At 43.1% G+C, this 15,115-nt stretch overlaps 1 protein-coding gene across 4 annotated transcripts in view; it reads left to right on the top strand.

The window, feature by feature from the left end:
* NEK10 (NIMA related kinase 10) overlaps positions 1-15,115 on the top strand; it is a 107,899-nt gene that overhangs the window by 85,558 nt on the left and 7,226 nt on the right. For all 4 annotated transcript variants that reach the window (XM_081881906.1, XM_081881904.1, XM_081881905.1 and 1 more), the window contains 3 exons: positions 1,555-1,655; positions 10,710-10,820; positions 14,619-14,727. In XM_081881906.1, coding sequence (XP_081738032.1) covers positions 1,555-1,655; positions 10,710-10,820; positions 14,619-14,727 — 321 coding nt within the window. The remainder of the gene's footprint in view (positions 1-1,554; positions 1,656-10,709; positions 10,821-14,618; positions 14,728-15,115) is intronic.

Raw genomic sequence — 15,115 nt, 5'->3', positions numbered from 1 at the left:
AGAAGGGGGGGGGGTGCTGAATGCTGTCCAGAGACTGAGAATCTGTTAACCCTCTCTCTCCCAGTGATTCTTCTTCTTCTAGCTGCTCCCCATCCAGTATTTCCCAGCTTCTGCCTTCTGAACTATGCCCCTCTGCAAACCACTGTTCCAAATCTATACTTCTCCTTCTGCTCCTGGGAAGATATCAGGAGCAGGGGGAGGGGGAGGCTCCCACCATTGCTCCTCAGTGCAGCCCTCCTCAGCACGGTACCTGACAGGCAGCTGTTTCAAGTGGAAGATGTCCAAAAGGTGGCACCCCTCCACTACCTAAATCTCATGACTTCTCACGGAGCGAACAAGATCTCACAAAATCTCACTGGAAGCTGCCACCGCTGCTCAGTACAGTTAAGGAAGGCTTGTGGGGCAGCGTGGCACCAGCAGGGTAGGTTGCACATTTCGGCTTTGCCTCAAGCAAAGAAACGGGACGCGCTGTCTCTGCCAGTCACAAACACCATTTTTGGGGCTTGTCAGCTTTTCAACGACATATTTCCACCAGCGGGTCTTAAATGCAAAAGTACGTTCCAGCTTATCTAAAATCCTGATATTGCAGAGGGTTGAACTAGATGATGCTTGTGGTCCCTTCCAGCTCTGCTAATCTATGATTCTAGAATTCAGCATGATGGTTTATATTTTTCTACCCTTATTTAAATCTGTGAATTAATGTTTCGCTGCTAGCAGATTTACATTCTGTCATGTGGAGGTGGTATCGCATCTAAACATGCAAAAAAGATGAGAGAAAACCACGTCGTAGTAATGTAACTGTGTCACGAAAGTAAGAATTAGGGACCTCGTCTCCTGACAGGTTCCAATTTTAAATATCAGTGTGTGTGCAGGGGGGAAAGGGACTGGTGCTAACTTGATATATGTGGACCTACACAGTAGACACCATACCTTTTTAAGGAAGTTGTATTTTAAATCCCGTGCAGGAATTGTTATTCGTGTAGACTAGTACACTAACTGTCCTCAAACAACAAGCTATTTGTAAGTTTTGCAGCATATATTCCATGGTACTGAGCCAGAAAACAAAAATGGGAAGATTAAAATGTACTCTTTTTATGCAACGCTGTGAATAAAGTTGAATTGCTTTCATGGATTTTTTCATCTACTTGCAAAGCACACATAAAACAATATTGCCATACAGATTTCAAAGATTGAAAACGGCCTTTGTCGTCCCCCTTGCATGCTGAAAATCTGTGCAAAAATGGTGATTTGACAAACTTTATGGAACCGGTGTCAATTTTTAGTGCATTTTTTTGCCCTGTTTATGGTGATTACTTGTTCCTCTTTCCTATTGGGAAAACGTCAGAAATGCTTTGTTTTTCGAATTCCTGATATAAAGTTAAATTTCCGTATTGTAAGATGGGGAGGAAGCATTTGATTCACTGGCCAACTGCAAAATCCAAATGCTTTCCTCCCTTTCTTTCCTCCCTCCCCGGCTTCCACTTCTGCATATGAGAGAGACACTGAGGCCAGCAAATGGGTTCTCACTGCTGATTGTAGCATTATCATCTGCAGCATCTGCAGGCATTGCTGTGTCACAACGGAAGGTGCGTCAGATCAGCGATCCTATTCAACAGATTCTAATTCAGCTGCATAAGATTATCTACATCACTCAGGTACGTTTCGATTATGTTGTTCTAGTGCAAGCCATCGTCCCTGTTTTTATTGCTCTGTCTGCGCAGCACAGTCGTTTTCTTGCTCCTAAGCAGCACTTGAGATGTGTGAGAGGAAGGTAGGAATGGAATCTAACTCCATTCTTTGATTTTCCCTAATTGCATCCAAATCTTGCATTCTCACCCCCAAAATAGAATCCAAAGAACACTGGCAGAGGGGGAGGCTATCACTGAAAGGAGTTTGGGGAGGGGGGGGGAAGAAATCCCTGTATAAAAAGGAGCAAAGTCTCCTCTAATGCTTCTGTAATTTGATCTCTGTTCCTGAGAACAATTCCCCATCCAGTTCTAGTATTCCTTCAGCAGATCATTCTGTACTTAAGCTTCTTATATACAGTCGTACCTTGGTTGTCGAACACCCTAGAACTCGTACGTTTTGGCTCCCAAACCCAGAAGTGATTGTTCCGGTTTGCGAACGTTCTTTTGGAACCCGAACGTCCGGCGGGGCTTCTGCGGCTTCTGATTGGCTGCACAAGCTTCCTGCAGCCAATCAGAAGCCGCAATTTGGTTTTGGAAGTCGAACAGATTTCCGGAACGGATCCTGTTCGACTTCCAAGGTACGACTGCACATGCTTTGGTTCAGAGATGTTTAGAGCTGCTCTACAGCTTTTCTCCAGTAGCTGCAAGCACACAGCCTCTTTCTTACATCTAGCCAAGCAAGCAAGAGTCCCTGGATATTTAGTTCGTTTATTTAAAATATTTTTAGTGCAGAAGTCCTCTTGCGGCAGCTTATAGAACAAAACCCACCACAGTCACAAACCTCAACATAGTTAATAAAAGCCAGCAGTAGTACAGTAGTATAAACACCAACCAGGCCCAAAATTACAAAAAGATAGTGCAGAACAACATCCAGAAACTATAAGCAATTCCATAAAGAAGTTAACTGCCACAAGTACTGGCGTGTGTTTCCAACATACACACAAAGCTGTCTTATACTGAGACAGGCTACCTAGCCCTGTATTGTCTGCACTGACTGACAGTAGCTCTGCAGGATTTCAGACAAGGGTCTCACTTAGACCTCCCTGAAGCTGGTGGGGATCAAACCTGGGACCTTTTGCATGGAAAGAAAAGACATCTGAAGGCAGCCCTATTTAGGGAAGTTTTAATGTTTGATGTTTTATTACGTTTTTAATGTTCTCTTGGGAGCCACCCAGAGTGGCTGGGGCAACTCACTCATATGGGCGACAAACAAATAATAAATAAAATTATTATCATTATCATCATCATTATGCATAGCATGTGCTCTACCACTGAGCTGCAGCGCTTTCCTTCGCAGGTGGCATTCCAAGCTACTATAGTTTTCTTCCTTGTAACGCAATCTCAGTGTTTAAACAAGACTTTATGGGTCGCCTTGGGCTGTACAGGAGCAATAAAAGAACTGTTAGCTATGCCATTTTGAGTTGGCAAATCAGTTTCATTTCAGCCATGTCAAAAGAAACATAAAACAACATTTAAATGTCGTAATTCCCTCTAGATAGTAAACAGGACTCAAGTGGTCCTGTCTGAAAAGGTTTTGGAATCATAATCCACACCTGGGAACACATTCTAGCCCTGCTGATGTCAAAAGCAGTAGTTTGAGGTGGTCCCACTCCCCCAAGTTGTGTATGCATAAGCCTAAATTGATGGATTAGTTGAAGAGAAGATAGCATGAGGATAGCCTTTCAGCTGGGCTCAGTCACAGTGGAGGCTGGTCCATTGGGATGGATAGGCCACCCAACTGTGGAAATGTTCAGGGTGGCAGGAGAGGATATATTGTTTATTAATATCCTTCCTGGCTTGTGCTAGCAAGTTCCTTTATGTAGCAGAGTTACATTCCCCTTTTTACATGCAGAGCAGATAGCTGGTTGCAGGCCCGCGTGAGCCTCTCACTATTATACAATTCAATCTGTCTCAGATTGAATTGTACGTTCCTGGTAAATTCCTTTGAATCCCTCTTAAAGGAATAAACACGCCACAATCTTATTCAAAGATAATGAAGTTTACTCACATCAGTTCATAGTTGGATCCCTGAAGGCAGATTACAAATATGCTACAAATATGTACATGTGGATCTATCCCATATGGGGGAGTAATCCCAGTGCTTCTGATAGCTGAGAGCTAGCAGAACAGTCCTAGCTAAAAGCTGGTCAAACAAAGAAGGAAGTCAAAAAGAAGGGGAGTGCTGCGTGACTCGTTCTTTTGTTACCTGGACAGGTAAGGTCATGCCCACCTTTTGTCACATGCAAATGAAGGATGCTCCAGCCAGGAGGAACAGGAAGTTTCGACTGGCTGGACCAAACATTCCCTCGCATGTCTTCTCTAGCATTACAATGAATGTTGTACTTGACTGCTTCTCATGAATCAAATCCAGCACCAACTTCAGTCTGCTCTCAGCCAGCCCCCACCTGCCTGCCTTCTTACAACCAGGTAGTAGTGGTGTGGGGGGTGGGGAGACTCTGCCTGTCACTGGCCCTGGCTTCACTTACTCTTGGTTTCCTCAAATTGCTGAAAGCCTCTTTTCTCAAGCTTCGTCTACATTCTAGTATGTTGTCCTCACTGACTGCTCATTTGCTAGGGAGCAAGGCTCATTTGACACAGCAGCTCTTCTAAGTAAATAGAAGTTGGATTGTGCTGTAAACATTCTGTAAAGGTAAAGGGACCCCTGCATGTTAGGTCCAGTTGCGGACAACTCTGAGGTTGCGGCGCTCATCTTGCTTTATTGCCCATGGAAGCCAGCGTACAGCTTCCGGGTCATGTGGCCAGCATGACTAAGCCACTTCTGGCGAAACCAGAGCAGCGCACAGAAACACCGTTTACCTTCCCGCTGGAGCGGTACCTTTTTATCTACTTGCATTTTGATGTGCTTTCGAACTGCTAGGTTGGCAGGAGCTGGGACCGAGCAATGGGAGCTCACCCCGTTGCGGGGATTCGAACTGCTGACCTTCTGATCAGCAAGCCCTAGGCTCTGTGGTTTAGACCACAGCACCACCCACATCCCTAAACGTTCTGTATGCATGGTCAATTGTGTATTTAGATCATCCGTCTGAATTTACCAGCGCCCTAGTGCAGCTCCTAACCTCCAGCTCCTTTCTCATTCATTATCGTGGGCCTCTCACTCAACCACCTTTCCTTTACGCCTTTGTGGCCATCCTGTTATTCACCCTTCTTGATGTTTCTTTTGTTTGTGACCTCTCAGTTGCTAGGGCAGTCTTATCACATGTTGTAAGATTTCTTACTTCCCCTATTTGAATCTTAGACCTATTGCTTTATCAAGTTTTACCAACTTCCCTCTTTTGAATGGATGAATTCCCCGCCCCCCCCCCCCTCCAGAGCAGAAGTCATGCTGCAAAGCTGAGTTAATACAGCCAGAGCTTTCCTGGAATATATTAATATTCCTTCTTACTAATCATCTCCTAATTGAAATAGAACCAAGCCCTGTTATGGGTGCAATAGTATTGTACCTGGACCACAACACAGTGTGTGAAGCAACTCTCTTGGTTTAACAACGTGGTCAGTGCAAAGGGGGCATTTGCCATTCTTAAGTTACCTACTTGCAAGGTTGCAGATTTGTACCACCCAAAAGGAGTGGCTCGACTTTAAGGCTAAAGGATGGAAGGTTTTGGAATTTATCCAAAGGCTTGGGGGGGGGGGGGAAACTCCCTCAATATTATATATAGAAAAGGTGAGATTCCTTACTGAGGTTAATTTTCTACTACAAGGAAAATAAATCTACTTTCATCCACAGTCTGTACCATAAAGTCAAATGTGATTTATTTATTTACAAAAAATACTACCCTAGATTAGACTCTAGATTCGATAGGATAGCACAGGGTACTGCTTTTCACCAAGGTTGTTATTGCTTTGTGATTAAGTTGGAATCTACTGTTGGTAAATGTGTTTCTAAGAGGTTAGCATCCACTTAGGAAGAAGAGGATTAGGAAGAGAAGTTTATATAAAAATCTGTACATTTTCACAATTTCTGCTTGTAATGCTAAGCTGAAAATTTGCCCAGTGGACTCTTTAAGATTGGAAAAACAAACCCATCATTGTTCACAGGGCACAGGTGATTCTGCCCCATTCCTCCATACCATCAAGACCCCCCCCTTTTATGTAGATTCAGAACAGGAAGGGACGCTATTTAATCTGATGAAAATACTTAAAAAAACCCCAAACCACATTTTTTTCTGGTTGTATTGCATGAGAAAAGAAGTTGATTTCTGCAGCTGTATGTGAACAAATTGGAAGTGTGTGGAACACACACACACACACCCTCACATTAGCACTAAAGTAAGAAACTAATTATTTTCACTTGCTTTCAGAGCTCTGCTGGTCTGCTGCACTAAAAGATGATGATGATGATGATGATGATGATGATCTGTGTATTTATTGTAGGGTGTCCTCAGTAGGACTTGCTTGGGGGCCTGCATAGGATTTATTAGAATTCTGAGGTAGGCATGGTGCAAATTGACACAGAGCAGTCTTGATTCCAGATTAGTTAATCCATAACTCTTTTATCTCTGGCTCTGCCATTCATCGACTCACCACCAGCTTGCGGCCCCCAACACATTACCTCAAAGGGTAAAATGTGGCCCTCAACAGACAAAAGGTTGATTACCTCTACTATAAAGGACTCATTAGAGGACCCAGAGTTGTTCTTTCATTCTGACCTTATTATGTGATGTTTACATGACAGCAATACTTGGGCATTTCCCTCAAGCACACTTTTGTTTCTAATACGCTATCAAGCCTTGAGTGGACTTGCCTACTCCTTCTGACTAAAGGAACTAATTTACCTAAGCATTCCACTGGATGTTCATTAATTCTTGGCTGTCTTTAAAATAGGAGCGCAAAAACACAGCTCACTGACCATTCCTGGAGCCTTCAACTGCCCCCTCTCCTCCTTTTCTACATAGCCCTTTAAAACACGTAGGATGTTTATTTAAAGCTATCAATTGCAGATCTCCTTTAACGAGCAGAAGCTGAAGTTCATAAGGGGAGAGCTCTCATTGTTAGTTCTGGGCTTCCAGCAGCCGTTCCCATCCCGTTTCCATGGCAACAGGTTTCATTCCGATCTGAGAAGGGGGGGGGGGGGGAACCATGTAAGCTTTTAAAAAAATGATTATGTAAACCTCTTACCTTATTTCCACTCATCTGACATCTGAGTCCCTGAAAACAGATTTAGGAATGAAAAGCCACAAAGACAACTTTGCTCCATTTCCTTAGCAAGGAGCAACCAGCCTCTCTGGCCCTTGGTTTGGTGCCATGGACATGTGCAGGAAACTTCTTTCCCCACAGTTTGGTTTCTGGCTGGCAAATAACACTGGGCAACAATTTTTTACTTTTTGAATGTTGTCTAGATTTCTACAACTGATTAGGGTATTTTTGCACTGCTGAATCAGGAAATGGCATCCGTTTCTCTCCATCAGGTCAGGTTTACTGTAAACTGAATGGTGGGCATTGATAAAGGTAAGTACACGTAAATTGCATGTTGCTTCACCATTTTTCAAACTTCAGGGCTTGAACTTCCGTTTCTTGGAACTCCAGGAATGCTCAGCGCCAGGGAGGTCTCTCTTCAGAGTCCAACAGTACTCAGCCATCATGACTGCGTCCCAGCGACCCTGATACCTGGTCTCCATCTCTTTCATGTCCTGATGGAATCTCTCCCCCTGCTCGTCACTCATTGAACCCAGGTTTTCAGGAAACCAGTCCATATGTGAAAATAGGTAGTGCATCTTGACGCTCATGTTGCAGCCCAGGTTTCTGAAAGCAGTCAGCATGTTATTGACAAGTTCTGCATAGTTTCTGGCCTTATTGTTGCCAAGAAAGTTCTTCACTACCAGAACAAATGCCTTCCACGCTTCCAGTTCCACTTCATTCATTGAGTTTCCGAACTCTGGATCTCTGATGAGCTGACGGATCTGAGGACCGTCAAAGATGCCAGCTTTCAACTTCTCCATGGTCAATCTTGGAAAAGCCTGGCACAAGTAAGTGAAGCAGTCACCATCCTTGTCCAGAGCCTTGGTGAACTGCTTGATTAAGCCTAGCTTGATGTGCAGCGGTGGGAAGAGTATTCTGTCTCTGTCCACCAGAGGGTCGTTGATGACGTTCCTTTTTTTGCAAGGCACCAATTCCTCCCGCACAGGCCAGTCCTTCTTCGTGTAATGCTGAGCATGGTCCTTACTATCCCACATGCACAGAAAACATGGGTACTTGGTGAAGCCAGACTGTTGTCCCAACAAAAAGTTCACCATCTTTAGGTCAACATAAATAAACCACTTATGCTGATCATAACCAATTTTCTCCAGCACATACTTCACCGCTTCATAGTTCTCCTTCAGTGTACTCGAGTGAGCCAGGGGTATAGAGGCAAACTGGTTGCCGTTGTGTAGCAGAACACATTTCAGTGATCGCTTGCTGCTGTCAATGAACAGTCTCCAATCTTTGGGTTCGTACTGTGGCACTCCAAGCCTGAGCAGAACCTGCGCAATATCTGCACAGTACACCAAGTCCTTCTCTTCCGAGAAAAAACGGAGGTACTCTTGATGCCTGTTGCGGAAGAAGCTGATGCGAGCACTGTCAGAGAGGAGGTTTTTTTCCTTCAATCTGGATGCCAACCGTTCAGCAGAGTCCTTTGACAAGCTGAGGTCACGAACTAGATCATTCAACTCCTTTTGGAAAAATGGATGTGGAGCATCATCTTCAAGAACCACTTCTTCTTCTTCATGTCCTTCAACACTGGAGGCATCTTCGTCACTAATGTCAGGAAGTTCTCCGATGATAGGCACTGGAATTTCATCACAATGAGCTACAGGACGACGTGCTGATTGAAGATCAGGATACTTCGTGGGGCGGCTGCCCCATTAACTTAGTTTTGATCCCCCGACTTTATGCTTTGCCGCACCAATTTATGGAAGATTTCGAGGTTTTATGACTTCAAACTGATCCCTTTTCGACATAATCACCCAGAACTATCGGACCTGAATACTTTTTGTCATTAAAATAATCATTTCCAATCAAAACAATTATTCGACATGGCATTTTACCCCCACCAACTTCTAAAATGCTCCACACAAGCGTACATGTGAACAAAAACGTAAAAAAACGACATGTGGCCATAGCTCAAAAACTTGACCTGATTGAGCAAAACCAATGTGATTTTTGTATTCAGCGCATCAGATTCATCCTAAATCAACTGAAAAAACGCAGACAACAAATTTGTTGTTGACCAGTGTAATCCTTAAGTGACAGACAAATCTAGGCAGCCTCTAGTCCAAGCCAAAACGTAGCAATATGTGTTTTGTTCTATCAACTGTGTGCAGCGACTTCAGCTGTTGTCAGTGTTTACTTTCCAGCAGCATAGATTCTGGAACCCAAGTCTGTCTGGAAGCCGCTGCCCCCCCAATGCATCTTTGCGTGCGGGTCTAAGTTAACCCAGTTGCAACATATAGACTTTCTCAGAACCACTCCTATCCTTTCCTGTTTTAGGTTTTGGAGGGTTAAGCGCTGGCACTGAAACCAAACGAACAATTGGCACCAAGGGCATTTGAAGCCTGCTCTCTCCTATGAACCTTAGGATGAGGGCCTGACCTCGATTTTGTAAATGGAGATTAAAGACAGCTTCATGACTTGAAGCATTATACATCTGTAATGGTATACTGTAGAAGCAAGTGGGTGATGGCAGCAGGGAGAAATTGGATGGGACACCCTAAGCTACAGGGTTCCTGGTGGAGCAGGGGGTGCCCTTCTGTTATGGCAATTACTTGTCAACACTGAGCAGCAGAACTGCTCAGAAGAAGAGAGGGCCATTCTCCACCTTCCATCATTAGGAAAAGTGCATATATATGAAAGAGGAGGCCTTTTCTCATGGCACCTGCCTGTGGAATGTCCTCCCAAAGGTGGTGTACTGGGCATCAAGGGACATGGGTGGCGCTGTGGTCTAAACCACTGAGCCTTTTGGGCTTGCCAGTTGGAAGGTTGGCAGTTCGAATCCCTGCAATGGGGTGAGCTCCCGTTGCTCTGTCCCAGCTTCTGCCAACCTAGCAGTTCGAAAGCATGCCAGTGCAAGTAGATAAATAGGTACCACTGTGGCGGGAAGGTAAACGGCGTTTCCGTGCGCTCTGGTTTCCGCCACGGTGCCCCGTTGCACTAGAAGTGGTTTAGTCATGCTGGCCACGTGACCCGGAAAGCTGTCTGTGGACAAACGCCGGCTCCCTCGGCCTGAAAGCAAGATGAGTGCCTCAACCCCATAGTCGCCTTTGACTGGACTTAACCGTCCAGGGGTCCTTTACCATTTTTACCTTTACTGGGCATCAGTACTACCAGTGCAAGGTTGAAACCTTATTTTACTTGCAAGGTTGAAACCTTATTTTACTTATACTACAAGTGCAAGGTTGAAACCTTATTTTCCAAGGCTTTTTAGAAGTTGTTATTTTTAACTAGTTCGATGGTTTTATTCCTCATAATGTTATTTCATTGTTGATTATGTTTTGTATTGTATATGTAGATTCTGAATACCAATGTTTGTCACCCTGAAATCCAAAACTGGGTGAAAATGTAGTTCATACATGTTTAAAAATTTTAAAAGTCCATACATTTACTGTGATGCGAAACGGTATTTGAAGTATATCCTGCCATTGGGCAGTTCACATTTTGCTCTGCCATGAACTTACTGGCAAGCCTCTCCTTTTCTTCCTTGCAATATGGGTACAATAATACTAAGTTACCGTACAAGTTTACTCAGGTTTACTGGGAGCATGGAATGCTTTTTACACTCTGAAGTGCTAAATAAGCGGCATTTCAGCCAGTAGGAGTGACTGGGAGATAAATGGGTGTAAATAGTTTATGGGAAACTATGGAGGTGAAAGACTGAGTCATAGCTGCCTTTTCTTAAAAGTCAAATTTTATATGCTCTTTGGTCACTGCTTTGCTGGTTATCAATAGTTTATGCTTTCATGTATCTCAAACACCGCTTGCAAAAAGAGGACGATGACGAGCTAAAACTGTTTCTGCACCTTCAAACAGCTTCCACCAACTTTACACTGCAACTTGAAAAGAAGAGTCATTGAGAGATTCAAGAAATGCCTCTTCAGCCAGCAGAGCAACCCATGTAACTTGAAGTCTGAAATTAAAAAGGTGCAGTATGTTGAAGGTCACTCCCAGAGTGATTATGATTCCCTTCCCCTTATTACTTGAAATATGGATGGGATATTTTCAGGGAGCAGAGGGAAGCACATTTTTACATATTCAGATGTGAAGCATTTACATAGGCTAATGGTCATATTTTATTCACGAACAATGGAGGTCCACGCATAGCAACTCACCCAGAAGTCTTGGAGATAGATGTTTTAAAAATTACTTCACTTTAATTTGAATATATCCTTAATCTTTCATTATAGTGGGGAATTAAGAATCAGCAGTCAACAGCCTTAGGTTTTAAAACTACTACATTTGTCTGGACAAGCAGTGGTGTGTGTGTGAATTTGTGTAAATATACATACACATATACAAACCCTGGCAGCTTCTCATAGACTGAGGCATAAAGCCATTATCACTGGAGATCAGAGAACTTATATTTCCTTTCATGTTCAGAAAGTAGGGATTTCAAAACAAAACCCCAAGGGAAGCAAACCCACAAGACAGAATTTTCCAGAATTGTCAGAGTAGCAACATAATGCTTCTAATCTCCCATTTACATGAAATGCTTTTTGCCTGTTCTGTTGATGCAAGGCTCGCCTCATCTTCACAGAACCGAATTCTGCATTATCATACCAAGTGGAGATGATGTTGAGTAAGCCCAGATGAACGAGAAGGGATGTGAAGAGAGAGAGAAAAAGAGATGTATTCAGATGCTTGAAAGGAAGGGCTGCTTCACCCTTTAAACCTTGAGGGGTTTTTCTCAGCCTGACCAGAAAGCACTGAAGCTGTTCCAATGTGCTTTGATGCTAGATAATATTGACACAGCCCAGTAGGCCTTAACTTGGGTCATTGCTTTCCAGCTACCATATTATTTGTGAGATCGTATTTTGGATACCATCCAGCACAGAACAGTTATTTGTAGATAATGCTGAAACCACAGAAGATTCTTTTTCAAAGACTACAGTGTGTCTTAGCAGAGCAAGTCCAAAGGACATCAGCAGCACATTTGATCCTATAACATGCCAAGTATTTTTTCCAGTTGTTCCCACAGAAGGTGGCAACTGCCAGTGTAATTCATGTATATTTATTTATTTTGCACCCCCTTAGGCTCAAGAAGACTAGTAACATGCAAACACCTCCACAAAATGTAATGCCTGCAATATAATATTTATTTATGCCCTGCCGCAAAAAGACTCAAGGCAAAGAAAGGCCTTGCATTGTCTTTGGCAAATGCGGCCTTATTAACAGAAATGGATGTGCCATTTGTTTATGTTGTTTTTATAATCATTATTTCTACTTCTGATAAAAGTATTTCATAGCCACAAAGGTGTCGCCAAGATCATAGAATTGTAGAGTTGGAAGGGACCCCGAGAATCGTCTAGTCCTCCCCCCTGCAATGCAAAAATCTCAACTAAAGCATTCATGACAGATGGCCATTCAACCTCTGCTGAAAACCCTCACAAGGAAGGATAGCTATGCTGTGCTATACAAAAGTAGCTTGAGATATCTGTTCTTGTATGTGGTTTCGTTGTTGTGTTGGGCATTACTCTGCATTCACTGGGCCTTAATTTGTTTATGTCCATGCTGGCACAGCCTGTGTCCTGTAAGTTAAGCACAGGACAAATAAAGATGCACCTTTTTATTAATCTTGGTGCAAATGCTTACGAGCATATAGTGCATATACCCTTTAATAGTTTTTGCTATGCTTCGTACTGATGAATAAGTCATGCCTTATTGCAACTGAGCATTTCTGGATTGAAGCTTATCTGTTAGTTCTGAAAATAATACTGTGCATCCCCTCTTGTGTGGTGAAAAGGTTTAGTTTCCAATTTGATGAGAGAGTACTGGATATTTTGGTTGTCTTTGTAATAGCTGCTTTGTTTACGAATATACAGGAAGAGCACTGTGGAAACAAATACATACCTGGCACATACTGTTTTTTTCACATGAGAGCACAGCGGCCATTTTGGATGTTGCAATGTCACCCTGAAAAAAAGCGCTTTTGGGGGGCTGTGTTCTTGTGTGGTGCCCCAAAATGGATGTTTTTGGATGCTATTCCCCCCAAAAGTGCATCTTTCAGTTCTGCAATCTTGCACAGTGCATGACCTTGGAAGAAAGTGTCCCACTTTTCTGCCTTGACGTATTGGAGGTTGTGCAAATAGACATCCACACCCCAGGCAGCAGATCTACCAAGGCTGCTTCCATTTCCTAGAGTGAGTCTCTGTTCTCCACGATATTCATATCCAGCAACCTCAGGCCAAGTTGTCTCCAAGGTCTTTTCCTGTCTTTTATTTCATGATTGATGTGGTTGCTACCAAATTCCAATTCATTAGCTCCCACTGATGTTATACTTTCTCATGTAACATGTACTGTCCATCTCAGGAATCAGTATTGATAGCGCAGAAGTAATCTAGAAAGTACTGTAATTCATTTCCCCTTGAAAAGTTGGACAAAATTAGTTCTTGGTCTCGGAATAACATTTAGAGCTCAAATATTCCACCTGTTCATTTTCAATTCTGTTCTCCTTTTGTTGTACCTGTTTTTAAAATGAATGAAAATGGATCACCTGGAGAATTTCCTATGGCGGCTTAATAGAAGTGAGCAGAAGGTTCTCCTGAAGCAGGAAGAGAGATCCATAACTAAGGACAGGGGTACTTGTTTTCCTTCTTGCCTGGGTTAAATACCCACCCAGAAGTAAAGCTGAACCTAGCAGCAGCTTCTCAGTTGTGAACTTCTAATTCTGTAAACTGAAAACGACAGAACACTGGCTTTAGCCCAAAACTGTAAATTGAAGTTGATAGTGTATAATATGAAAACCTTCTACCAATTCAAATTTGCAGAAATCTATTCACCTGGCTGAGCCAGGCAGTGCTTGGATGAGTACCTGTCACTTTGAGGATTAGAAATTTCCTCCCATATTTCATCTGCTGTGACAGTTGTCGCTTCTTTTCTGAGCAACTTCCAAAGGATTGAGCACCCAGGAGGGATCAAAATGGCTGAAATCACACAAACATCAGTGGGCCCAAGCACTCTGCTGTGGTGAAAAGCAGACCTGTGTCTACATATAGACTCTGTGGAACTTAGCATTGGGGATACTCTGTACCAAATTCATCTAGTACCTTTAAAATCCCTGTTTACATTGGACTGCACAGTTTAATGCATGCCAAACAAGCATTAAATACAGTATTTGGTACTTGACTCTGCAAAGAACAGGGTATGAGAGGTGGTTTTGTGCGTAACAGAAATAGCAAGGCAAGTTTTAAGAAAACTCAAAGCCTTGTTTGTTTTTCATTATGGCTTCTAATATTATTTTTAAAACATAGTTATATCAAGGTTTTTCATGCTCAGTATGAAACTTTATTTGCAGGCTTCCTCAACCTCGGCCCTCCAGATGTTTTGAGACTACAATTCCCATAATCCCTGACCACTGGTCCTGCTAGCTAGGGATCTTGGGAGTTGTAGGCCAAAAAACATCTGGAGGGCCGAGGTTGAGGAAGCCTGCTCTATTGAACAAATGAATATTCAACAATTCACTTCCTGTTCCTCATTCCCTATCCAGAAAGTTGTTCCAATTTCCACCCCCCTCAATTTTAATCCATCTTTTCCTTTAGAGCAGTTTCATATTTCCAAGTCTGCATACTTTCTGAATGTCCGATATGGCAAACATTTTAACTAATCTTACCGCTATTTAATTTTTTTCTTACTTCAGAAAATTACAGTTCTGCGTTCACTCCCAATTATAACATTTATGGAGGAAAACAATAGGTGTTTTGTTTGTGTTTGGTCTTTGTGCAGCTTCTCCAAGGTTCCCCAGAGCTGATTGAGCCTAACTTTTTGACAGCAGATTGCCAGTTGTTATTGCACTCTTCAGGGGGGAGTACTTTGGTCCTCGACGACAGACCAGGTAAGTCCGGCGAAAGCCACGTTGCTCAACCTTTGCCAACGGCTGTCTGCACTGACATTATTCAGCAAGTATGAATTCCTCCTGCTAAATGCTCATTAAGCTCCAACGAGGTTCAGTGTGCTAAATTTGTAGGGCATATAGGACGAAAACAACCGCACAGTTGCTCCTTAAACCATTTCCATGTGGCGATTCTAACTACGCAGAGTGAGAATCAATATGAGATGTAGTGGTTAGAATTTCAGAAGAAGACCAGGGAGACTCAGGTTCAAATACCCCTTAGCCATGAACTCTTGAGAAGAGGCATTGTCTTGTGTGACATCATGAGCATGATGTGCGATGTTGCATTGTCGGGAGGAGGCCGAGCACGGAGCTCAATGTGGCGTGGCTT

This window comes from Podarcis erhardii (assembly GCF_964252035.2).
Source record: "Podarcis erhardii genome assembly, chromosome: 12".
NCBI classification, from domain to species: domain Eukaryota; kingdom Metazoa; phylum Chordata; class Lepidosauria; order Squamata; family Lacertidae; genus Podarcis; species Podarcis erhardii.
Note: the sequence above shows the minus strand (reverse complement) of the source record. Positions and strands in the feature narration are given on the sequence as shown.